This window comes from Parambassis ranga, chromosome 10 (assembly GCF_900634625.1).
Source record: "Parambassis ranga chromosome 10, fParRan2.1, whole genome shotgun sequence".
NCBI classification, from domain to species: Eukaryota; Metazoa; Chordata; class Actinopteri; family Ambassidae; genus Parambassis; species Parambassis ranga.
The window spans coordinates 15,798,253-15,823,126 of record NC_041031.1 but is presented as its reverse complement, the minus strand read 5'-3'; the positions used below and the strand labels follow the sequence as shown (position 1 = coordinate 15,823,126).

Here is a 24,874-nt window from a genome sequence, read left to right as displayed (position 1 = left end):
TTTAAAACATTGTTGTGAACATGATCAGAATTTACAGCATGAGTTTGGATGATTTTTAATCAGTAAAATGAGCTTGGAAATGGATCAGATTTAGCTTTTCATGAACAAATACATCACACTAACATGTATGCTAACTGGTTAATATTCTTTTTTTACAACGGGTAAGCTAAAATGTGGTCAAAATGAAGATTCTATGAAGCATATAAGCATCATAGCCATTCTTCAAAGCGAACTCCTGTTCTATAACGGACAGTTGAATAAGGCTATGTAGAGAAATCTAATAAAATGTTATACATTTAAGCATCATGCTCAGGTACATCCTGAGCCGTAACCACCTAGCTTCATCCACAGTTTATCGACACAGCATTTACGTTTTCCCCTGACAGGATGAACCTGGGAATGTTACAATGTGTGAAAACATAAAGCAGACTCCCCAAGAAAAAGCTGGTAAACACTGTCTGAAAGATGTAAAATGTATTTGGAGAAAAAATAGAAAATGTAATAACGATTAATTTAAGACTGAAAATTGAAATATTTCTATGTAAAATAAGAGTACACAGGTCACATGACACCACCGCTAGTGCAAGCCTCTAATTGGCAAATAGAAAGCAGAGAATTATTTCAGTCCACTACAGCATGAGGATGCCTTTTTCTCTTCTCTTCAACTGTTGAGCACCGCCGACATAAAACAGCATCATGAGCGTGCATACCTGTTACTGTCCCATGAACTCATACCATAAAGCCACTTTGCAATTATAAGAGATAATGGTGCTGACATACTGACTCGTTTAAATAAATGTCTCTGATTGAAATAGCAAATTAAAATATATTTCATAAAAAAACAGGTAATTATAGGGACTTATTACAAGAGCTGTCTTCATACTAATGTGTAGATCAAGATTTACGTCTTTTTTTAAAAACATATGTTGAAGATGAATGAAATAAAACAATAGCTGCGTGTAAACTTGAAATAAGATGAGGTCCCGTTTCCTTTTTGGTGAACCACCCAAGAAATTGTTCCTGTTAAACATTTCAACTACAGGTCAAGGCCTTGAAACTGCACAGTCTGTTCTTCATCTCCCCCAAACACAAGGAGAACACTTTCATTCAGTCACCCCCAAAAAAAACGCTGAAAGAGGAATACTGACTGAAAACTGGAGATTTTACATCACTGTGTGTGTGTGTATCACTGCAGCACACACATGGAGCTGCGCGGGGGGTTGACTGTCCTGGCCACGGTGTCTTGACTGTAGTTCACGATGTCCGCCTTAACCACACGCTAAAAGGATGAAAGACAGACATGTGATTAAAACAGCTTCCATCTTCAAATGCACCAAAACATTTGCTGGCTAAAGGGTGACAGGAAACACACAGACTCCTAACTCAGCAATAAAGCAAGCACATTCCTCAAAGGGATGTGGGATATTGTGCACTCCTTCTGCAACAACTACCATACTACTGTTGCTATGACTACCAAGCTCCTGTTTCTACAGACTCTTAACAGATCTACTGCGCAGACATACTTCCACCTATTGAACAGAGCATATTTTGCTTTGCTGGTTGTTCTCTTGTCTAATTGGGCCTTCATCCTGCGGGTAGTCCACCAGCTCAGCCTTCACAATCCTCTGAGCAGGTTCAGAGTGTGACAGCAGCGAAGACATAAAAAAAAAAACAAGAAAGGACAAGGACAGAGGACAGATGCATGAGAGAGCATGATATGGGTGAGAAGAAGACTGAAAACCAATGTCATACAAAGACAGTGGATAAGAAAGGATGAATTATGGCATGTTAGGAAATGACTAGTAATCAAACAGACATGAAGAAGAGAGGCATGGTACGAAGGGACACAGTGAGCACACACAGCTGAGCAAACACACAAAAGGAACAGACTTAATATTGTATCCTATCTGTATTTCTATCTGTGTATACTGTATTGATGTAAAGTACTATTTTGTGAATTCAATTTCACATTAAACCTTATGCAGCATAACCACTGAGGAGCAGCCCACATGACTAAATACCAGGCCCTGGTTGGCTGGTCTGATTAACGAGCTGCCGAAGCCTGATGTCAGAGTCAGTGAGTGATCCATGGCCTCGCTATCTGATCCAAAAGACAGAGGACCATGACGGAGAGAGCTGCCAGGCAGATGTAATACTGTCGAGGGTTGTGACCCTCGTGTTCAGCTCTCTAAACCTGACAGCTGATAATGAGGCTTTGCGCGCCCCGCGGCTAAACCCAGAACCATGACCTGCTCAGCACCTCATCCCTGGACACAAACTCAGTGTGCTAAATTATGCACACATTAAACTACTTGTATAATTTTTAACAAAAGGAAAATTTGATCAAAAAGAGGTTCTTTAATACCACCTTTCTAAATGCAAGTACTCTTCCAAAATACCCAAATATCACTGTGAGCTTTAAGAGACTTAATTGATTTGAATGTTTTATGGCTTAATTGATCTGATTGCAGCATTGCCCCACTGATACATTTGTACAGACTCAGTATATACTGAATGTGTGTAAATTTGGTGTATTTTTGTATACTGTTGAAACAAATATATTGATAAGGATATCGAAGGTTTAGATGGTAAGTATCACACACTCACTATTTGTTTCATTAGAGACAATAATGTTTTATCTCTTCTTGATATTTCTGTGTCTTTGTGTGTTTTATCTTTAGCCTTATCCCTTCTCTGTGTAGTAACTTCCAGCTTGATTAACCTGGATTAAAGCACTTTGCTTTCCCGACAGAACTATCGAGGGAGGAGTGAGGATGAATGTAAATAGATAGCTTCATTTGTCTGAGGTCATTTTTGGTTAGTCAGCAGCGGTGCTGGTGATGGGAGAGGAGCTTGAGAATTCAGCCAGTCCTTCCTCTACATGCTCTCCCTTCTCTGGGGGTCCTGACCTCCCTGTAGCCCCCAAAGTCATCAACTACTACCCAGCCAGTGTGGCTCCAGCCGCTCATATCAGAGCCAGGATTAATGCTTCTGGGGGAGGTGACCTTGTAAATCCTACAACTGCCACCATTGGGCACCTTGGCCTGGTTGGCAAGCAGAGACCCTGCTGGATCCCAGAACAGTGGGAGATAAAGCAAATAAATCAGACATCCACTCCTAACCTCTTCACCCCTACAACTGCCTACCTTTAACCTCTGACTTCACGCATTAATGTGGTCAATGTGGGCAGTGTCAGTAGTGAAGGTATATTCACTGCAGCAGACGTAACAAACTCATGTTTACACAGCAAAAAGTCCTTTACAGTGTGTGGTGACCTCTACTGACCTAACACACTCCCTGTGACCTCTTCTGAAGTTCAGGCATAACAGCACACATTTTGCTGAGCAAGTAAAGCCACAAAAATTATAGATTACTTTTCACTGCTCTAATGTAATGTAAGTAATTGCAGCCTTAAAAGGTACTAGTGGCAAACGAGGAGTCAAATATTCATTTTATATTTGAGACAGGGGACATGTGTTGTAAAGGGGCTTCAGCACAAAAGACCTTTATGCTGTGGTGTCTCACCTGGGACTGCTCTATTTCTGCTTTGTTTAGCTTTACACCAAGAATCTCAGCAGCCACTCTCTGGAAGCAAAGGTAGACCTGGACAAAGATATAACAAAAAAATACATTGTAAATTTTTTATCACAGCCACCTCACAGTTTTAATTGTAACTTATTCATTAGTTGTCTGGTACAAACCGAATCCCCTGTCTTGGCAGATACAAACTGACTGATGAGGCTGTTCTCTTGGCAGAAGCGCTGGTGTTTATCAGCCTTCACTGTCCTCATATGCTCCAGGTCGACTGTGGATAAAAAGCAGTGTGACGTGAGAAAACTCGCAAAAAAGATAGATAGATAGATTTATGCAGTGGTTACACAGTACTCTCGCAGGGTTAACTGTTACATATCAGAACATAAACACAAAAGATAACTGTTTACACTTCAGTTAAGAAGGACGGGGTCTGCCTAGTGTACAAGGCTGGTGGACATAAAGGCACATGAAAACAAAGCATAATTCATTTGTTATGTTGCTTTCAAACCCACTGATGGTCACATTTGTAATTTATGGAGGGAGACTTTTCAGTAGGTTTGAGAGTAGATATGATCAATTCAGTAGCCCCAAGCTCCCGTTCCCAGCTGGTATAAAAGCTGGATGTGATACATTCCTCCATGTGAGCCTAGTACAGTTGCACCCTGAAGCCACGAACCACTGTTTGACCCGAAACAGACAAACCAACCCAGCTGTGGAGAAATGCTCAAAAAAACAATACATGAATGAGAGAAGACTTGAGGCTACACTCACAATGAGAGTGCAGATGGAGAAAACAGTTTGACTTATGTGAGCACCGGCCCTTTAAGGTGGACATGAGGGACTAAGATCTTGGACTGTCACCCACAAACTGATTTACTGTCAGCACACAATGCCAGCACCTTCCTTTTTAGCTATTGTGGAGATGTCGCTGTGCATTCGACTCCTGTGCAGTGATACTAGGCACTATGCTTCTCTCCTTCCTCACTATGGGGTCATTCTAGGGTCGATAAGGAAGGTCACCTGGGGGTCTTGTTGCTGAAAGCAATAGCTTCGTTCTTTATTTCTGGCTTTGTGCAGAAAGGTGGCCACGCCCGGTATCTGGTGCATACATGTCTATGTTAGCTGGAGGAGGTCAGACTACTGTACGGTGTTGCATTTCTCTCGTCCCCCCGAGTTTTTAGTCTTTGTGTGAGGTTTCATTGAAGCTGTCAAGGATTTACCCCGTTCTCATGCCCCTTAGTTAGTGTGTGAGTAAGTTAAAGAGAGAGAGAGAGAGAGGGAGGGAGGGAGGTGGGGATAAAGCCAAAAGCAAGAAAGAGAGACAGATACATAGTGAGGAAGAAATGTAAACACTGCACTAATCTTGTATTATTAATATCTCAGTCATATGACATATGACCCCAAAATGCTAAAGGCCAAAAAAAAAATACATTCAGAAAGAATCATTTCAGTCTAAAAGGAATATTACCATCATCATAAGTGACATATAAACACAAACCTTTCTGGGCACGGAGAGACACTTTTACAACTACTCAGCGTCCAGGGCAGACTGTCATGTCTGTGTCTGTACATAAACAGAGCTGTCTCATAGGCGTCAGCAAGTTATTAATTCCAGTCATTAACAGCGGAGGTACCCAGCATGCTACTAGAAGTAAACACTGCTAATCCTTTGGATCCTGCACACTTGGGAAAGGTTATCAATCATGTGTCACAGTCAGATTACCCAACATTAACATAGTGGCTTGGGAAGTGAAAAAGGTGTATGAGTGAGTGAAACTTCTGAATCTGGTGTGTAGGTGCACACATCAAGTGGAGGGAGGGAGTGGAGGGATACCAGAAGAGCCAAATTTTTGTAATGAGAATGTGGTCACATTAAAACATTTCGGGGGAAACGTTTATAAATATGCCTTAAAGTTACAGTGCGGAACTTTTGTCTCCCCCTTTTGACTCTGAGAGTAATTACACAAACACTGTTTCCAAAGTAGCTATTACATTGGAAATGTAATAGTGTTAGTGTCTAAAAAAGTGTTTTAAAAAAAACTGTAGAAATGTTTCAGCATTCTTCATCTTTGCTGTTGGGACCAGATTTGAATCTCTACTATACTGTGAACTGCAGAGAGAATTGTCTGGTGCTCATATGTTAAATCAGCAAAGTGTGCCAACAACTTGAATGAGCAATTTATGTGAGCTTCAAAAAAGTTATATATAATTTACAGTCTCAGGGTACAACATTCATGTTGTCCAGATGTTCAGAAAAAAGTGTAACAACTGGGTGGTAAAACAGACACAAACAACATACTGTAATCAACAGGAAAACAAGACAATCCCCAAAAATGGGAATGTTTTTTTGGTTGGAGAACAACTATGTAACACTCCTTAGTCACAGAACGATACTGCAGGTGGGCCCACTTTCTCACACAAAAGAATTTTTCACTATGTGGCATCCGTGTGTAAACTGAACACAAGACTAATCCCACAGTTTTAGTGTTTTGCTCCATTTTTCTCCCTAATGTACCCATTTCTACTTATCAGGTCAAAGCAATCTTCCTCCAATGATCTGGTTTCCCTCTGTTTCTGTCAAACTGTACATCAGCCTAACAACCCCTAGGAAGTGACTGCAAACACGAAATAAACTGTTTAGGCCTCTGAGCGCATAGAGATAGTGGAGTGGATCATCACTCGTCAAGAGCGATGGCCCTCCCTCGCTCCGGTCACCATCAGTGTTTATTTAAAAGGTCTGCCTGTCATTGCAGTGAATTACAAGACAACAGTTGGAGATTAATATCTCACAGATGAATTGGGCTTTTACCGTAAATGATTGGTTTGTTATTTTGGTGACCTATTGAATGGGAACGCACCCAAATGAGAAGAAAATATGGATGTTCCTCTCCACAAGTTTGTGTCTACGGGGATGTCAGCTTTAGCTCCTTCATGGAAAGAATCCTCTCACTGGCAGAATTGATTATCCTGAAACCAGACAGACTTGGAGAGGTTTTTATGTCACTTAAAACCTTCAAATTAGTAAGGCGGATGAATTTGCCTAGAGAATGCTTTTCAGCCAGTATACCCTCAAGACTTTACCTTCTATGAAAACACAAGTGTGCATCAACTGCCAATGACTGAAGTTAAATATCCTTTAACAATACATTTACAGCATCATTACTGAACTGGGTCAATAAAATGTGAGACTGTGAGAGTGTGGGTCTATTTACACTTGTACTGGAATGATCCAGATTATAGAGTAAATTCTAAATCTTGATAAATCCTTATCCTGGCTTTGTGTAACTTCGTTAGCTCCAGTACTCCTTTAGACATTGACATACCCTGAGATGTAAATGCCTTTCCCTGGGTTCTAAACATTCTCTGTTTGTAGAGAATGAGTTGCTGGGATGTTCAGGAGTGAAGATACAAGAGAGATCAAACCCAAGATTCTAACATATAAATGAACTGTGGAACATTTGAAGAAATAACGCACATAACACACTTTTGCTCAGTACAACAATGGTCTCTGGTGCTCGGTCCACTATATGCTAATATATAATTTAGGCTTCTGTTAATTTTTGTTAGCAAACTTTTGACATGAAAACTTCTTGACAATCCCGAGCCAGGCAAATCTTTTTTTATAACTTCTGCTAAGTTTTGCTAACATTAGTGACTGTGGACATTATTATGTCTCTTTTTTTCTTCCATTACAAAAAGTTAGTTCAGGAAAATCCATACCAGAAGTTGTACTGGATCCAAAAGTTTACTGGCAATGTTCCTTCCCAGCATAATGTCTTGTTATTCTCATTGATACATGTGGACAGTGTGATAACTCAAGGATGGATTGTTCTAATGTAGAAGTTCACCCACACATGTTGCCAATGCAAAACAATAGGCCTATAGGTCTACATTGGCTAACCAGCATGAAACCCTATACTGCTCCGTGTAATCCTCAGTGGGCTTTTAAAAACCATGGTGTGATAACAGAGACACCTACTTACTGTTCTACTCAACCGGCTGCCGGGGACCAATTGAAACAGTTTATCCAGCGGGCAACAGCCAGAGAATAATCCTGACATAACACAGTTAATTGGCGGCAGCCTCATTTTAAACTAAATAGCAGTTGGTGTGTTGGGGAGTGCGAAGGCTGATGGTGGAATGTGTGAACTGCGTGCACGTCTATGCGTCTGTGTGTGGCAGTAATGGTCGGGCGTGTGTTGTCTAAGACTCTGGGCTCTGAGGGGTCATATCCCATTAAGTAAAAGTTACAGGGTTGAGCCTAATCAACCCCAGGGGAGAACCTATCACTTCCAACATTACCTCACACTGTGCCTTTAAGACCCTGTTAAGAGGTTTTGCCTCAGTTTCCCCTCAGTGACGACCATGAATTGCTGTAGACTGTACAGTGAGGGCATAAGATTATTAAACAAAGTCCAGCTCCTAATGAAATGACTTAAAACTGTCTGGGCAAATTGTTCTCAACGCACCACTAACTTTAAAAACATCCCAGAGCTCTTCTGCAGTTCTGACATTTAACAAGATGTGTGAGCCTCAACTGCTGCTTTAACACTGCTAGAACACTAGAATGGCATAGAAAGGGAATAAAAGTTGTGAGTTCTGGATAGGAATATGAATTTTTAAACTTTATTTTAGCATCTTATTGATTTATTTGCCAATGATTTGATACACTCAGTGCCTCACATCTATCCAACAACATGACATGTCACAGGTCTTTACGACCTCACTGCTTTTAAAGGCCCACATGAAAAACAATTACGGTGAAACACTCAGCTTAGTAACAGACATCTGTGTGGCTATTTAGTACGTATTAAGAATATATTCTGACACCAAGCAACAGTAAGTACATCAATCAATGCAGTTATATTAAACTGCAGACATGTGTTAAAGCAGCAGAATATTTTCCTCAAACTCTTGATCGTGAACAAGCAAACTTAATTGCAAGTGGCATTTTATTTACCCATAAATTTTCTAGTACATGATACAAGGAAAAATTTACTGGTCTAAAAAGTCAGTAAAAGTATAATAAATCATTCTGGGTGATGTCTGATTGAGTTAGACACTGATATAACTTTCACAGCACTAGTGGCTAATAAAACAAAACGACTAGTGGAATTTATGTGAAGCATTTAAATGATTGGGTCCAACAGATTTATACTACTCAGAGAGACCTCATAAAAAGTGAGTGTTTTTAAATATATGAAGGGCATGACAATTCTGTAACTGAATTCAGAGGTGGAAGAGGCATTTTTTTTGCTAAAGACAAAGCAGGCAGGCAGGTACTATATGTGATCAAAGCAGTGAAGGTGAAGCATAAAGTAACATTAGAGGAAATACTTGAGTACAATCAAGTATATTTAACGTTGCTTTCCATTCTGCTTGTGGCACATGTATGCGACATCATGTGAATATAAAGAATAATTACTTTTCCTTTTAAAAAAGAGTTCTGGCTTGTCCCAAGTTTCTTTTTTCAGACATACAGTAAAATACAGAAGTGTCACAGAAGAACATGTGTTTTCTTTACTCTTCAGACACTATGCAGTCATTCACAAGTCAAGCAACGGCACTCCTGCACATTTCATTAGACTTTAACAGTGTAGATATTGTTTATAGTTGGCAGTGTTTATTTTTTACAGACCGGAGCATCTAAATTTAGTGTGCAAATACTGTAAACTACAACTTGTTATTGTAATATTACTTTGAGCATTAGTGTTGGAAAACACTCTGTATTTCCAGCATCCCTGCAGTTGCACAATGCTGCCGCAGTTTATTTCTGACTGGTCTTATGACAGAATCACAAACCTGTGATGGAAAGATTGGAAATAATTATCAGTACATTAAAACTTAAAACTGAGTTAATAATGTTATCATGACTCTTCTAAGTGAGTATATACAGATGAACTGCTGTTAGTAGGCGGGTGTTGTCGAGGTAAGCGGGGCCCATGCAGGAGTCCTTGGGGGAATCCTGACAGAGACAGAGCGCTCTTTGTGCATCGGCGCCCCTGCTCCGGTGGCCTGAAACGGGCCAGGACCGTCAGGGGACCCGCTTTCCACTAGGTCAGAAGTGTTCTGTCAACAGCTCATTGATCACAGCTCATCTTGTCATTTGATCGTTCTTCATGAAAAGACGCACACATGTACAAATGCACACACACACACGCATTCACACTTTCAAACACAATCAGATACTCCACTAGCGGCTAGTAAAACAATGTGGTCTTCCTCCCCCGGTCAGGGAATGTGAAACGGTGAGAGTCCAGCAGTAGCTGTGCAGGCAGGGAGAGAGCTGGAGTGCTGGGCTGTCACTGCTTCAGTAAAACATGGGGCCGAGTGCCTCGCAGGCTGGGTTAACAGGCTCCCAGGACTCGTGAAAAGTGAACAAAAGGCCCAGTTCTGAGCCGACCGCACAAGATGCTGCCCGGGGTTTCACTGGCCATGTCCTCCAAGCTCTCCTGCCGCTGTTAAACTAAGTGGACTTTTATGGGAGAGCAGTAATACATGCCTCTGTTAGCCGGCAGCATAACTATGAGCTATAATAATTATACAGAGCACAAGGGAGCCTTGGTAATTGTTGCATCGCTATAAGTCTATTCATAATTATAAAGTCTTCCTATGGGCAATGATGCGTTAGACTGGGCTACAGCTTCATCTTCAAGCCACAGCAGTGAACCTGAACGTGGAAAGAGTTCTGCTCATGAGTGCCCGAACAAACATCATCCAAGTTAAAAACTGAAGCAAGTGTGGGGTGCAAAGACTTTGATGTAATATTTCACACCACAAAAAGTAGATTTAGCAAAAAAGATGGGAAGAAAATGTTGATACTTCACATACATTTATAATATATTCCTGTGGATCCACATCAATGGGTTATTTACCCAATACTGTGTCAGCAAGTCCCCTTCCAGGAATTCCTCCATATCAACGTTGTGGAGCAGCAAAGAAATAAAGTATAGCCTGAGTGTGATGAGGGTTCCAGGCTGCACTCCGGTCAGGTGGCTAAGCTGTGCTGTGCAACTCAAATGGCCCATGACTTACCACACAAGAAGGTATTCGAAGACTGATCATCTACTGCATGTGTAACAATATTTGCTTTATGGATGGCTAAAATGAATGAGGACTTTCCATGTTTCAACAGGCAAGAGAATCAAGAGAGATGAGTGCAGGGACAAGAGCTGGGTCAAAAGCTGTTGGAATCAAATCTTTTAAATGTACTGGATTTAGCGAGCAGTGCTGGATTAGCTCTTTTTGCTTTACTCTGTATTGGAAGGACCACCAGAATAGAGCTACACAATCCCTGAAAAGTATTTCTAAATCACTGGTGGACACAGGTCTCAGTATCTGCAGCTGTGACTTTGCACTGATTTTTCAACCGCAATGGAATACAGCTGTAATTCTTCATTTGTCTTTCTGTATCTTTGTCTTGTAACTTGAATCTTTATTTCCCATCTTTTCCAGACAGACAGCAGGCTACAGCCAGTGTGGTTACTGAGACAATTTGATACACACAACTAGTCTGACCCTTTACCTTAAACAAAACGTGAAGAGAACCAGGAAACATTGGACTTGCTGTAAACTGTAAACATTCCACATCTTTACCGAACCATACGGCGTGCCTTACTAGGTCTATATACTGTATATATAATGTTTTACAGCGTCGAACTTGTGGTCGTACTACCCACAGTGCAAAACAGACACTGCTGACGTGTTCATCCCTCCTATCTGGGGAGGGGTGAGGGTGCTGGGGTAAGAGTACTGGGCTTTTGTCCCACCACATGTCTATTGTGGCTAAACCTTTCCCTTGGGGGCAATTAGGACCTTTTAGTTTGTTGTAAGAGGACCTAAGTACGAGTGGGTTGAGCCAGGAAAAACATTTTTGAGCTAAACCAAAAACAGAAGCGCATTGAGCTCCTCTGCACTCCTGGACTTCTGAGCATCTCTCTATTAAGAAATGTGCAGGCCTACACTGAACAGACAGGAACTGTGGCAGCTTTACAGGGGCAGGGAGGTGACAGGGGTGAGAGAACTGCAGAGGGGGAGGCTTCAATTCCACCCAAGGCCCAGCCAAGAGGGCAAACAACTTAAGACCAACAATGTTGGTGGCAAGGACATGCTTCACAAGAATCAAGAGTTAAGGGAGATCCATGTTTCGCTTTAACTTTCACATGGCTGGATGGAAAACTGGGGAGAGAAAAGTGCGACGGGTAACGGTATGCGGGGAGATCTGCCGTAGCGTGCAGAAAGCAAACACATGCATGTTGTTTAACACAACAGAGACACAGAGCCAATGAAAAGACATTACTGTAAGTAAAGGCAGTTACAGCAGAAGTGTTAGTCTACACATGTGAGAGATAAGCATTAAGAGTAGGTATAAGTGTGTGATTGAAAGAGTCCGTGTTTACACAGGCATGAAAATGAATGTGCAAGTATGTTTGAGAGATGGCTGAAGATATGGGCAGGGAGGAGGAAAAAGAAACAAAGCATAAGAAAAGGCAGGTAAGACATGAATGAGTGTGTAATTCCTCTTCATGCAAGACCTCGTCTTCGTTTAGAATGGAACATTTCCCATGGTGGGCCTGTGGATCAGCAGTGAAGAGTGTTAGAACCTCTGAGCAAAGACCCATGAGTGATGAGAAGAGGTTAAGAGAACTGAACCCATTTAAGTCACCCAAATAAGGGCTGTACAAGCCCATGATGGATGTTCTGGAGTTCCTGAGGGAAAGAGCACTGGCAATGGGAAGGGTGATGGGTGGGGAGCGAGCAAGGTCCTGAAATCCGTACTTAATAAAAACAAATTGGGTTGATAAACGACACAGGCTTAATGTCCACAAAGAAATATGTGCACTAATTCTGAACAGTAACATAAACCATTTTAAAACAATGACTGTCCCATTTATTCTGTGTGCAAAACGGCAACCAAAAGGATGCAAAGCAGTTTACCACAGTTTTTATATCAGTGACTTGAGACAAACTCTGATTTAAAAGTCAAACAGCCACTAATGGGCCAAACACAACTGAAGCAGAAAGCAACAGAATTTATCATTTGGGGCCCTGCAAAACACACTGCACTTATTGCTCTACTAAAAATGAAACACTCAAGTAGTAAAGGGGATGACTGTGCAACAAGCCAACATTTCTCCTGAGAGCTTCCTGTATACCATACGGTATTACATGAGCCTGCACTGTAATAAACAGTTATAGTATGTTTAGACAGAGCAAGAGCTTAGCATTCTTCCATTACTCCTGTGTTCCCAGAAACTCCACCAGTGTGTCACTTTACTAAAGTGCAAGTTTCTACATGTATGTCTGTGTGTGTGTGCCTGCAATTGCACAAATAATTGTGTGCGCATATTTGTACCGTCAATAAAACTTTTCATTGCCTTCCTTTATGAATTGTTACAAGTGTTACCATTATTTAACACAAGGCTCTGGGCAGCGTCTAGGGCATGGGGGTGCCGCAAGCTTAACAAGCACACTTAACCCTGGCCGGCCATGCTAAGCCAAAGAAAGGGAAGGCTGTTCCCCAGCAGTGATATGGCACAGGAGGGCAGTCAGGCCAAGGTAAGGAGAGGAGGCGACAGCATCGTTAATGAACCCGTCTGGTCCGATGGCTCAAATGCCATACACCAGGTAGAAGACAGTGTTTGGATTAAACTAGAAGGAAGGCACAGGAGTGAGTGTATACTGTACTTTAGCACATGCAATGTAAATAAATGCTAAAAATAAGTGATCTTTTAAAACATAGAAAAACATTCTGTTGTAACTTACAACCAAAATGTTATGTATGGACATCTACAACCAGTGTTCGTCCTTTAGTTTATCTGGAAACGGTAAAAATGTCTGAGTGGTGAAACACTACAATCTCCCCTAAGACGATTCCTCACAGGGACATAAATCTGTAGTGTTTTTATAAGCTCCTTGTTATGTCTGTACTTCTATTTCAGTTGTCACAAACATGTTGTCTCACTCAAACCATCATCATGGGAACTATTTAAAAGAAATCTAAACTCCCAAAAGAATGTTGTGTATTCATATTCTTGTGCCTATTGTCAATGTGTGCTTAAGTATTTAAGTTGGAGATACGAGGCAAAAAAATAAGGAGGTAGGTGTGAACATTTTCAGCTAGACTTGTTTCAAGCATGCTGAAAAAAGTAGTCCGTGGGAGGGTTCAGGGATTCATAAAGCCTCGTAAGGTAATTGATTGCTCCTAGTGGGGCAATCTGTGTGGGATTTTGCTTTTCTTTTTTTCAGTCTGTAGGAACAGAAAAAACTCATGGACCATGTGTAATAGAGCCATTAGATGGAGAGTGACTGTCCAAGTGTGTGTGGGGGGGTGGGGGTGGGTCTGACAGAGCAATGTACACTACTTAAATATTACAGTACACACACGCACGCACACAGCCAAAACCTAGCCTAAATACAGTGGCGCCCACCGTTAAATCTGGGCATTAGAAGATGCAACGGATGCAAAGACAAGAGAATCCGCTCTAGACAGGCGAATTAAACCATGACCTATGGTCCCCATTGTGTAACATTAGCGAGAGCTTCCTGTGTACAAGCACCACTCTGTTGACAGTTCATCATTGGCTAGGAAGGTGGACAGTCACCACTACACACACACACACTGACGCCTCACTTTATAATAACACAGCGGCAGCCATGACTCCACATGTGTCAGATGGATGTTTGAAAAGAGTCGTCATTATTGCTCTTTATTTTGGAGATGGGGGAAGGGGGGCATGCTGATAGGAGGAGAGCCGTCTGGTTAACGTCGTCTTGCTCACCTTAACCAACAGACAGACCAGCAGGCTCAGACTGGAAAGGGGGCAGACAGGCACTGACAGGGAGGGAGAGGGGTACAGATAAGCGTTAACCTGGGTCCATTGGCTCTGGGATATTAAATCATCGTCAGTCACTCCCGAGAGTTCACAAACATCAGCATTCCCATCGCTCTAGGACCTCACTCTCTTATCAGCTCCACTATCACGCCAATCAGTTTTCTGGTGCTCTAACAAACACGTCTGCTACCATCAAACACTCACTCCTCCACACAAACACAGACACGCAACAAGAAAAAAAGCATCTGGGTAACAGACATTGCGGGAAATATGGTAGAAATGGTCTGTGTTTTCTGTACACTGTATATATTCCTGAAGGCAAAGAACTTGTTTGCTTTACTGTGTGTATGTAGTACTCACTTTTGTTGCCAACCAAGGAAACAACAGGCTGAATATCAGATTCCTCATTGGCCTTCTTGACCATGCTGTACCAATCCTCCAGGTTCTCAAAGCTCTGGTAGTTTGTTATATCATACACCAGAAGAACCGCCTGCATTGGAACAAAGATGAGACATACAAAGTTATCAGACGCTCATTTAATTGCCTCACATTTGAACTGTGAGTGATGGATGTGAGTATAAACTGTGGACATTTTTTCTATCTTACATCCACTCACATTAATGATTGAGTGAGGAAGGGAACAGTAGGTGGCACTGCTCCTCTTCTTAGAGTAAGGGACAGACTCACACACAAGGGGACACACTTTCTAATCTAGGTAGATTCTGTACTATTATTATTTAATTAAGAAATGAATGGAGTTTGCACAGAAAATAAATCACTGCAGAATAAAGGTCAGGTTTGGTGCTCTCCTGTCTGAGCTAATGATCGAAGGCCGTCTGCTTTGAGGTTGTTGTTTTTTTTGTCCTCCCTTTGTAATCCTTAACACTGTATGCATTACAGAAACAGTCATGCAACAAAACCAGGGCTGTTTGAGCAAACACTCAGGTCAGAAGGAGGTGTTTACATGAGCACATAAATGAATCAAAAACTAAACAGATAGAAGGGCTGCTGGCATAATTCAGGACAAATAGTAACACAGCGTAACAATCTGCTATCACTAGTCCAACCTCTGCTATTTCTATAGGTCTGGAAATGAACGTGAGCCAAAGTAAATGTCTGTACTTTTACAGCATGATGCAACACGACCAAAGGGGTATCTGTTGCTTTTTGTTCGGCAGACACGCGCTGTCACAACATGCGAGGTTGGTGACGACAGCTTACGCCCCTGACAATTACGCAGAGTCTCTCTTGAACAGCCATGATTGATTACAGGACGCACAGTGCTGAACAATAGGTGTGAAAGTTCTATAGAGCACTGACGACAAACTCCCTGAGCAAAGTGTCGTAATGGGGCAATGATGTACGACATTTTGTCTGAAAGAGAGAAAGCTAGTAACGCAAAGGATGCAGACACTGAAAATACACACACAAATAATGCACAGTTTAACAGTTGTCCTCAGAAAATAGCAAAGATGCATTTACATAGCTGGAATACTGTGACAGATTTTATACAGGTGCCCAAATATGAGGTGCTCCGTGCTGAAGTGTGGGCTTTAATTAGTTTTTAAGTAGGCCTCTTCAAACAAAGAGACATCCTGGAGGTGACAGATAGTACTCACGCACTTTATGCCATGAGCATAAACAAGCACAGTGTTTGCACAAAGCTCAGCTGATATATAAATATAAAGAGTAGCAATCAATCTCATGTGATTTTGTGTGTGGCCTTACATGAGCTCCGTATACATATTTATCCAACATTTTCCCTCCTAACGTCTGGCCTCCGATGTCCCACACCTGCAGAGTCACATTCAAATTTCCTATAGTGGAGAAAAGACAAAGAAATACACTTAAATAACAAAACACTGTGCAATTGAATTCAGTCTCAGGGGTTGCCATTCAGGATCATTTTACACTTTTTTCTGATTAACTTGTTTGTTCTAAAGAAGTTTGGTCTGTGTAGGGGTGTAGGGTGAGCTGTAACACAAGCCTGCATTTTTGGTTAGCAATTTTTATAATAAAAGTCAACATTGTTGTTGTACATAATGGAAATAATAAATCAGGCATTAATCCTTCATGCAAAGCGCTATTGAACTGGCAGCTCACCTATACCTCACATCCAAGAATATCCAGCCCAGAGATTGGTGGTGGGGGGGTGAATAGGTACGCTTACCCTCTAATTTAAACATTCTCAATACCCTGGCAGTAAAGAAAGATTTCTTATTAGCTTAGGAAGAGTTGTTTGCATTGTTCAATATGCTGCCAAGCTGGGAAAGTGAGGAAAATGATGTGCTGTTAAGGAAAATAGCAATAATTAAACACAAAATAATAAGAGGAAAAGAAGACCTGTGGAAAGAGAACGAAGGAGTGAATGAGATGGAGAAAGAGAAAGACGGGCACAAAAACCAAATCCAAATAAATATTTTCTTCCTCTGGAAAATGAAAGGGCGGTTTTTAAAAAAAAAAAAAAGAGTCAAAAAAGAGGAGGAGGGAGGACCAGACAGCGAGGGTTTATGTTGGTGTGATGAAGGCCCTGTGTTGGGTTGGAGCGGCGATGGGGTGCAGAGCGTACACTGTGGACACGGCTGGACGACTCAGCCCCTTCATAAGTCACTTTTTTTAAAGCACAGGAAGGAAACGCTGAGGTTCACAGTCACTAGATCTAGACTATACAGTGTCAATGTAAAGCTACATTGAGGAGAGCAGTGAATAACGGCTCCTTGGTGTCATAAAGAGCCATCCCCACCCATCCACCACTTTCAGACACTCACTTTATTTGTGTTTCAAGGATTCACGCTGACTCCACGTTTTTCTGCTTACACTGTGCAAGAAACGGCGACCGTGAGCCTGACAGACCATCGTTAAGACTGATAACAAGGTCAGAAAAAGGGCATTGACAATATATTGTCTTCTATAAGTGTCATGATGCAGATGCAGACCAATGGCTTCCGAAAGTTCTAGAATTTATCAGATTTCACCTCTAGTCAATCCCCTTCACAGCCGGTACCTCATTGGTTTGGCAGAGACATCTGGAAGAGGTATTGTTATAAAAAGCACACACAGAGGAGGCTGTTGTGTGCCAGTCGGCCTCGCCTCACCTCTCCCTGCTTTGGAAAATGTACATTAAGTTTGACAAGCTGGGCCTTCATGGTGAGAGGGGCCAGGTCCAGCTATAGGCTACTCTCCCCCCTGCTGCAAAAGATCCTTACAGCCCCGTGGAGACCCAAAGAACCACACAACCTCTCCGACACAAGGCAGGGTGGGGGTCCTAACGAAGTTTGGGACCACCCAGCTCGCATAGCCACCCTCCTCTTCATCAGCTCATCAACACCCAATTCCCCAGAAAATGGGCCATTTAACAACTCTGGGGCTGAACCCCATGTTGCTCCTGCCCAAGTGACACAGACATGTGTACACTATATTTAAACAAAGCTTACGGTTTAAACCTGAAAAGATCAGTGAAAGAAACCTACTGGAAAGAGAAGACAATTATCAGCATTTGTTCGAGTTTATATTAAGAAATCGAGCCCAGTCTCTGCTTATGGTTGGCTCTTTTCATCCTGATTCCACCACAACATTTTTGGGGCTTTAGTTCTCCTAAGTCTCATAAGCTGAAACTGACACAAAATCAAAATAGAATCCTTCAGCCAACTCACAAATCAGCATAACTTTTACTTTTAGCACTTAATTTGCCCTTTCTTAATGTTGTTTTATTAGTAATGAAAGAATGGAGCCACTTTGCAGATTTCTGGAGCTTAGGCTTTGGCAGAGTTTGTGAAATGCCTTTTAAAACGTTGAAAATCCCCATTTCACATGGTAGGAAGTAAAGTCGGAGTGCTTTCGTCTAAATATAGCTTCAGTCAATAAACATTTATTTTATGGATCTAGAGGGGATACAGTGTGTGGCTTTATTCCTGTGGGTTCAACATAAACAAATAGCAACATCAATGTTTTATGTGGTACAGGACAAAGATCAGTTGAACTTGGACATTAGCGATACGGATATAAAATGTTAATGTATTTACTCTGTACTGTGTCACAGAATTAAGCGCAAGGCTCGCCCGTTTAGACATAACCTGTGCTTTGGCCTAGAGGAGCCCCAAAAAAGGTGTGTGCTGTTTGCTCTGGAGAGAAGAACTTTCAGAGTGAATAAGTCTGAGAAGTGGCAGACACTCTACAATAAGGAGCTACCAGAAAAGACACATTTAGCTCGATAAACTCTACCTGGAAACAGCAGGAATGTAACAGAAAGGCCTCTCTGTTCAATTTTTTTTTTATTTTTATCATACTTAAATGTAACACAACATCTGCAGCCTTTCAGTTGATATACAGTAACAGCTTAGTCAGTCTGTCTAAGTACTGTTTTGGCAAATACGTATTGTATTGAATTTACAAATCTGCAGTGTGCCAGTAAGTGCTTTTTAACACACACGTGTGTGTTGTGTCTTTAAACAAACGCACACTCCCCAAAGATTAGGACGGTGTCTCACCTGGAAGGCTTATTCTCTTCAGAAAGAAATCCAGACCGATGGTTTGTTTGTACTGCTTCCCGAAGGCCTCCTGTGCAAACCTGGTGGCGAGTGATGTCTGAAACAGAGATACAAAAGGACAGTCGTGGAGAATGAGTGTCAAACACCTCCGTACGTATCAGCATGACTTAAAATGTGTCCTTTAAAGCTGTTAGGAACACATATTCAGGTGCATATTATCTAATATTGACACAATCATGCAAAATATAGAAACTGAGTCAAGATCACAGCGTGGCAACCAGCGAAATGCAAGATGCTGCAAATCTCCTTCCAGAGAAAATATCCAGTATATTAAAGAACTTCCTGAAAAAGTGATATTTCAGTGGTGAGTAGAAAAACTTTATTCACGCCGACTAAATGCCAAGCTAAGCTCTTTACAATATTTCATTTTCTAATATTACTAAAAACACAAGGCTATAATTTATCACATCATAGCCACAACCCCTATGAAATGTAACGTTGAAGCATTTTCTGCAGGACATTTAGTATCATCATTCAAATCCATTTAAGGCACCTTCAAAACCTTCATGATTGACTACAAGGGCCGCTGATGTAATTGTCTGCCTCCTCTGCAGTCTCACAACTGCCACGGGTGTGACAGTAAAAAAAAAAAAAAAAAAATCAATGTGAATTAGAAAAACAGGTGTCGGGAGTATGTGTCATGTCTCCAGACCGTAGACCTAATAATTGCCACAAATTATAAAACCTCCATCACTGTCACTGTTGTGTTTGAGGAGGAAAAAAAATAGCATGTTAGGGGCTCTCCTGAAATCCATGGGAATTCAGAGCGCAGGCTTGACATGCCAAGTTTAATTCATTTTGATGGATGAGGAAGGGGAAAAAAAATGAAGTGCTGAATGTCTATTAGCTATCTTTAGAGCAGTGTGCTTACATAAACACAACAGCGAAGTGAAGCAATGGGATTCCCTGAGCGTTCATGTGGCAGCAAATGCATTATAATGTGGTACTTGACAACTGCTAAGGGTGGGAGGATTTAAAACTGAAATCTTTCGTTCAATCCACTAAGCCTAACTTGAGCCTATGCCCTTATCTGCCTTCATTCATGTTCATAAGGTTTACGTTTCACAATATAATGTTTCAAGTAAAACTGCATTTCCTTAAAATCACTCCAGAGAAGACACATTGTAATGTATTTTTTTTTAAAAAAACCTTATCGTGGTCTAACCAAGCAGGCTGATTATTGTGGATGTCACCATTAATATAAAGACCTAATGCTTTGCGGTTTTTAACTAAAACCTGCTGAATGTGTAATTCTGACCTCTGCCACTGACTTTCTTGATTAACATTTCCTTTGAGGCACAAGACACATTTTATCCACCTAATTCCTTCAAAGTTCCCTAATCAACAGACGTTTTTAATCTCAGCCTACAGAAAATGTTTCAGGCTCAGGAGTGACTGAAAAATTACTAGAGGTGACTGACGCAACAAGGAGAAAATCGGCCATTTAAGTAGCCCAAACAATCACTGACAACACAGGAATAACAAGCTCAGACAGCAAAAATTTATTCCACATGCTCACGCTGGCCTCGTCGGCCATTTGTCTTGGCATTCCAGTAGCTTTTGGCTCTCCTCCCTCAATGTAGTCCTTTTTTTTTCCACCGTACAATTGGAACTAACCAGCGAATGTAAAAGTTGGCGTAATCCTGACACTCCAACAGAGAACAGCACAGGGTCACCAGTGATACCAATGCCGGGAAATGGGGGGAAGTTCTATTGAAACAAGAAACTGAGAGAGAGGGGGTGAAAATATGGCAAGCAGACTATGGCCATGTGATGCAACTCGTGAACGAGGCAGTGCATATTTACAGCGTGGTCCAAAACCGGCTCCTTATTTAAGAAGCCATTTGACTGCACAGAAAATTGCTCCATCTATTAATGTACTGGGCCTGCACCTATAAAGCTCATTTTCACCCTATGGGACAGAGAACAGCAAATACTGAGGAAAAACGGAGTGCCTGTTGAAAAATAGACCTGTGTGTAAGCTAGGCCCAGTGCCTTAAGAGCCTGGCTAAATGTGAGACTCCATATTTTAAAAACATCTCGCTCAGGTGGACAAGCCTTCCCACATCTCCCTATATTTCTGAATGGACAACCAACCACAAGCAAAAATACCACTGAAAAAGCTGTCCAAGAAAAACTGATCCGATTGCAATTTGCTCAGCAAATTGACATTAATAAGAGGGGAAACGGCATTCAAGATGTCAGTCAGTGGTGCCTACTCAAAATGGGGGGCAGGGCTGCTGTTTTCTGCCCAAAACAGACAAGCAGGTAAGTCATTCAGACAGTGACGAGCTGACACCTGGCAGCAGTGTGAGGAGGGTTATTAATGTAGCGTATCTACTGGGAACTGAGGTGTGTGTGTTCTCTGCACACACACACCCTAAACCCTACCCCCTAAAAGAAAATGCCGACCTTCCAGAATGAGAACATTCATTTTTCTCATCGGGTCTCAGCATTACTGCTACATTCATTTTCTTTCCCCCAGAGGAAGAAGAGATTAGTTACAAAAGGGGATGTGCAGCTGAAAAGCACTTGACATCTTTGCCTTACATTCACTGGAGGATTCAAGATGCAGTGAAGAAGAAACATAGCCGCATTGTCATGACAACCTCCTTGCTTTGCTGCAAATGATTGTTTGGTGTAGGTAGGAAAAATTCCCCTGTTGATATAAGCTCTGTTTTATTCAAAGATCTTTAAAGTGATTGTAATGAATATGATCCAGTCCAGTACTTTTGAAAGAGAACAGGGACCAACGACAGTCCTAGCACGTGTGTATATTAAGCAAGGAAAGATAGTTCTATAGACATTCAGTGTTTGCGTCAAACTCCTTCCCAAGTGTTGTTTTAGTCAATCAATAGAGAAAACAGTGACCTCTCTCATGTGTGCTGTCCAAATGTAATTTTCTTAAAATGGGCCTCACTCTGGAACCAAATGCATATGGGGTCCTTGGCCAGGAGACAAAAGGTGCGCTAATGGAAAACAAGCACCAGCTGCAAGAACTACAGCCTTTATCAGCTGTCTATTCTGTATAATGCTGCATAGTGCATTGTTTTAGACCACTGAGCAGTAGTAGCAGGCATGAAGTGTAGGAACAGTGAGAATTCATTTTCAGACTTATGTGTGTATCTATTTCTTATACATTTTATAGGTTTATAGGTAGTCATCTTTGGATGGGTAGATAAATACATAAACAACTCATTTTACAATATATGTTAAAGATTGTTCTTTGAATTCAACACAGCACGGCAGGCACCCACCGTTCCACTATGCTCAATAGCACATGCTATGTGGATTAAGGGCTGGGTAGACTTAATAGGTTTAGAATAACGGATTTGTGTCAGATTTAAATCCATTATGCTATCTTTGAGACGGAATCAAAACCACAGTGGTCCATTAAATTTGTAAAACAGGCAATTCATGCTGCAGAATTACCTTAATTCCTTAATAATTAGAGCAGCAACATACGGTTGTCTACTAAAGCCAAATTTATTCTACCACAGTGTCACAACACATTTTTATGCAAAGAAAAAAAAAAAAAAAGAATCTCAAGATGAGCTGTGCCCATCATACAGAAGTCTTGATAGACAGATAGATTGACAGGATCCCCAGAGAGACATCCCATCCCCATCATGGAGGGGTTCCATGGTGTAATGGTTAGCACTCTGGACTCTGAATCCAGCGATCCGAGTTCAAATCTCGGTGGGACCTGATTTTTGAATTCTGAACTATAACAGTCACTCAGACACTGTACATTCATGTCATGCTCTTTACTGTGTAAAGGTTTTTATACAGTAGTAAATATGTTCTTCTTCTTTGGATACAACTCAGGAATTTAAATGCTACCTAGGCATTAGATATTTATTATATATTTACATCTTTGATTTTTATTCTTGTCTGTAACGAAAAAACAATTTCCCCTCGGGGATGAATAAAGGAGTTCTGATTCTGATCTCTACATTACATAGACTTTTTCTCTAAATCTCCTTTACTGAGTGCAGCATAAGAAAACTAAGCAACCTGCTGCGTCCCACCACTGAAATGTCACAAAATAGACAAATACTTCTAATTACCTGCACATAACATCTGAATGCATGCAAAACTATTTCATTTAATAGCATATTAAACTGCTCATATGTGGAATAATCTGCACCCACCCCACTTAAACCCCACTTAAACATTGTGGCCAGGAAGCTTAGATATACCCAGTGTCCAGTTTTCTGATCCTAAACGACAGCTGTGCTGTTTATATCCCCATGTTACGCTGTCTTTATGCGATTGTTATCGGTGTTGTTTTTAGCTAATAGCCAACTTAGCTCCATTAGCGTCGGTCGCCATGGTGACTGGGAGGACAGCGCACTGTCAGCAGGAGCTGGACACTGACTGAACCGCCGTGCACAACAAACGGAAACACACCATCGTTTTAAAAATGTCACACTTAAATATGTGCCTGCTTCACAAGCGTTGTGTGTGTGTATGAGCTGTGTGTGTTTCTGCGATGGTCTCACCTTCCCACACGCTCCGTCACCAATCACTACAAATTTGAGCTGCCTGTCCTGGCTGTCCTCCTCCGAGTCCGACATGACTAAAGTAAACACACGTGTGCTCCGTCTGTGTCTTTGTGCAAACCGAAGCGCTAGAAAGCAGCCACAGGTTGCTGAATCGAGCTATCAGGCTAATTACAGATGGATTAAACGACCGCTGAGCGAGTACGCAGACGCCATTTTGACTCCGCTGGCTACAGCTCTGCTCGGCATGATCCACTCTCACACCGCTGCCAACTCATAACTTTGTATAAAACGTGGATAACGGCAACGGAAATACAACCCAGAGGGTACGATTAAGCTTATTAACCCGGCAGATATTTTCAGTGTCGCCGTGAAGTCCTTTGTTTTCACAGGAAAAGAGCAGAACCGGAAAACGAGACACCGGCGTGTATATGGTTGAGTCCTGTGTGTGACGCGCTGTCGTTGCCAGGGCAACAGAGGTCAAAGTGCAGGTGTAAGTAAAAAATACATGAAAAACTCCCTTAAATCACATAAACTGAAGGGGAAAACCCTCACAATGTCAAGGCACAATGCACGATATTATTTTCATTTTTACCTATTTTATGTCACATCACTTTTAAATCATGTAAATGGTTGTTTAGTTAGATCATGTTCCCTTTAAAATGGGCTATTATTAGTTAAGTTATTAGTAAAAATATGATGTAAAGCTTTATAAACTACATAAACAGTGTATTAATATTGAAAAGCTCCAATTTGTTTACAATAAAAATGCATCAGTAATCCAGCAAAGACTCATGTTCACACTGATAATAGGTCACTTGTTGATCATGAAAATTCTGAGCACAGGCCTCGTGGTTGTACTTTCCTTCCATTCACACCTAAACAGTATAAGAAAACCGTACATCTATTCACTGTAATGTTATTATAATAACAGTATTTCAAATGTTGGATGTTCCTTTATTCTTATTGTGTCCAAGACCCAAACATCATTATGTTGCTGACTATAGCTATAAACCTGGAGAATCCATCCTTCTCAAAATTCTTAATCCCTGAGGTTATTTCTGAGGTGTCTGCTGTTTGTGGACGTGTAGATCCGAATTTTACAATTCCAGCATCCTAGTCTGGAGAAATGTCTCAGCAGCCGTGTAATGTATTCCATCAAGATGACAGGCTGATGTATTTACAACACAAAGTATGAATATTTTTGGCACCTCTGACCTTGGATAAAGAGACAAATTAAACATTTTACCACAAATATTTGTGACCTTTAGAGTGTTTTTAATTCATAAAGACTCTTAATATGAGAGTGTGATATTTTTTCACTTAATTTTGCAGCAAACAGCAGACAACTCTTTAAATAATAGAACCATAAACTGAACGTCAGGAGAAAGTACAATTTAAGGGTTAGACAGGGTTAACACTCACACTGCATGAATCTGTCAAAGGGGGATTA

The 24,874-nt window shown here is 41.3% G+C and overlaps 1 protein-coding gene and 1 non-coding gene across 2 annotated transcripts; one reads left to right on the top strand and one right to left on the bottom strand.

The window, feature by feature from the left end:
• rab28 (RAB28, member RAS oncogene family) lies at positions 1 to 23,846 on the bottom strand. Its single transcript, XM_028416238.1, has 7 exons — positions 23,422 to 23,846; positions 18,857 to 18,953; positions 16,098 to 16,186; positions 14,730 to 14,859; positions 3,702 to 3,805; positions 3,526 to 3,603; positions 1 to 1,279 (listed from the first exon to the last, which is right to left on the bottom strand). The coding sequence occupies exons 1-7, from the start codon at positions 23,494 to 23,496 to the stop codon at positions 1,187 to 1,189; spliced, it is 666 nt and encodes a 221-aa protein (XP_028272039.1). The 5' UTR covers positions 23,497 to 23,846; the 3' UTR covers positions 1 to 1,186.
• trnaq-cug (transfer RNA glutamine (anticodon CUG)) lies at positions 22,553 to 22,624 on the top strand. Its single transcript has one exon. It is a non-coding gene; the product is annotated as a tRNA-Gln (tRNA).
• Positions 23,847 to 24,874: the final 1,028 nt, after the last annotated feature.

Bases quoted from the DNA above. Each gene is read 5' to 3' on its own strand.
- rab28 (XM_028416238.1), bottom strand. From the start codon at position 23,496: ATGTCGGACTCGGAGGAGGACAGCCAGGACAGGCAGCTCAAATTTGTA. The intron at 3,604-3,701 runs GTTTGTACCAGA...ATCTTTGTCCAG, and splicing joins CTGCCAAGACAGGGGATTCG to GTCTACCTTTGCTTCCAGAG. The intron at 1,280-3,525 runs GTGAGACACCAC...TCATCCTTTTAG, and splicing joins CAGAAATAGAGCAGTCCCAG to CGTGTGGTTAAGGCGGACAT.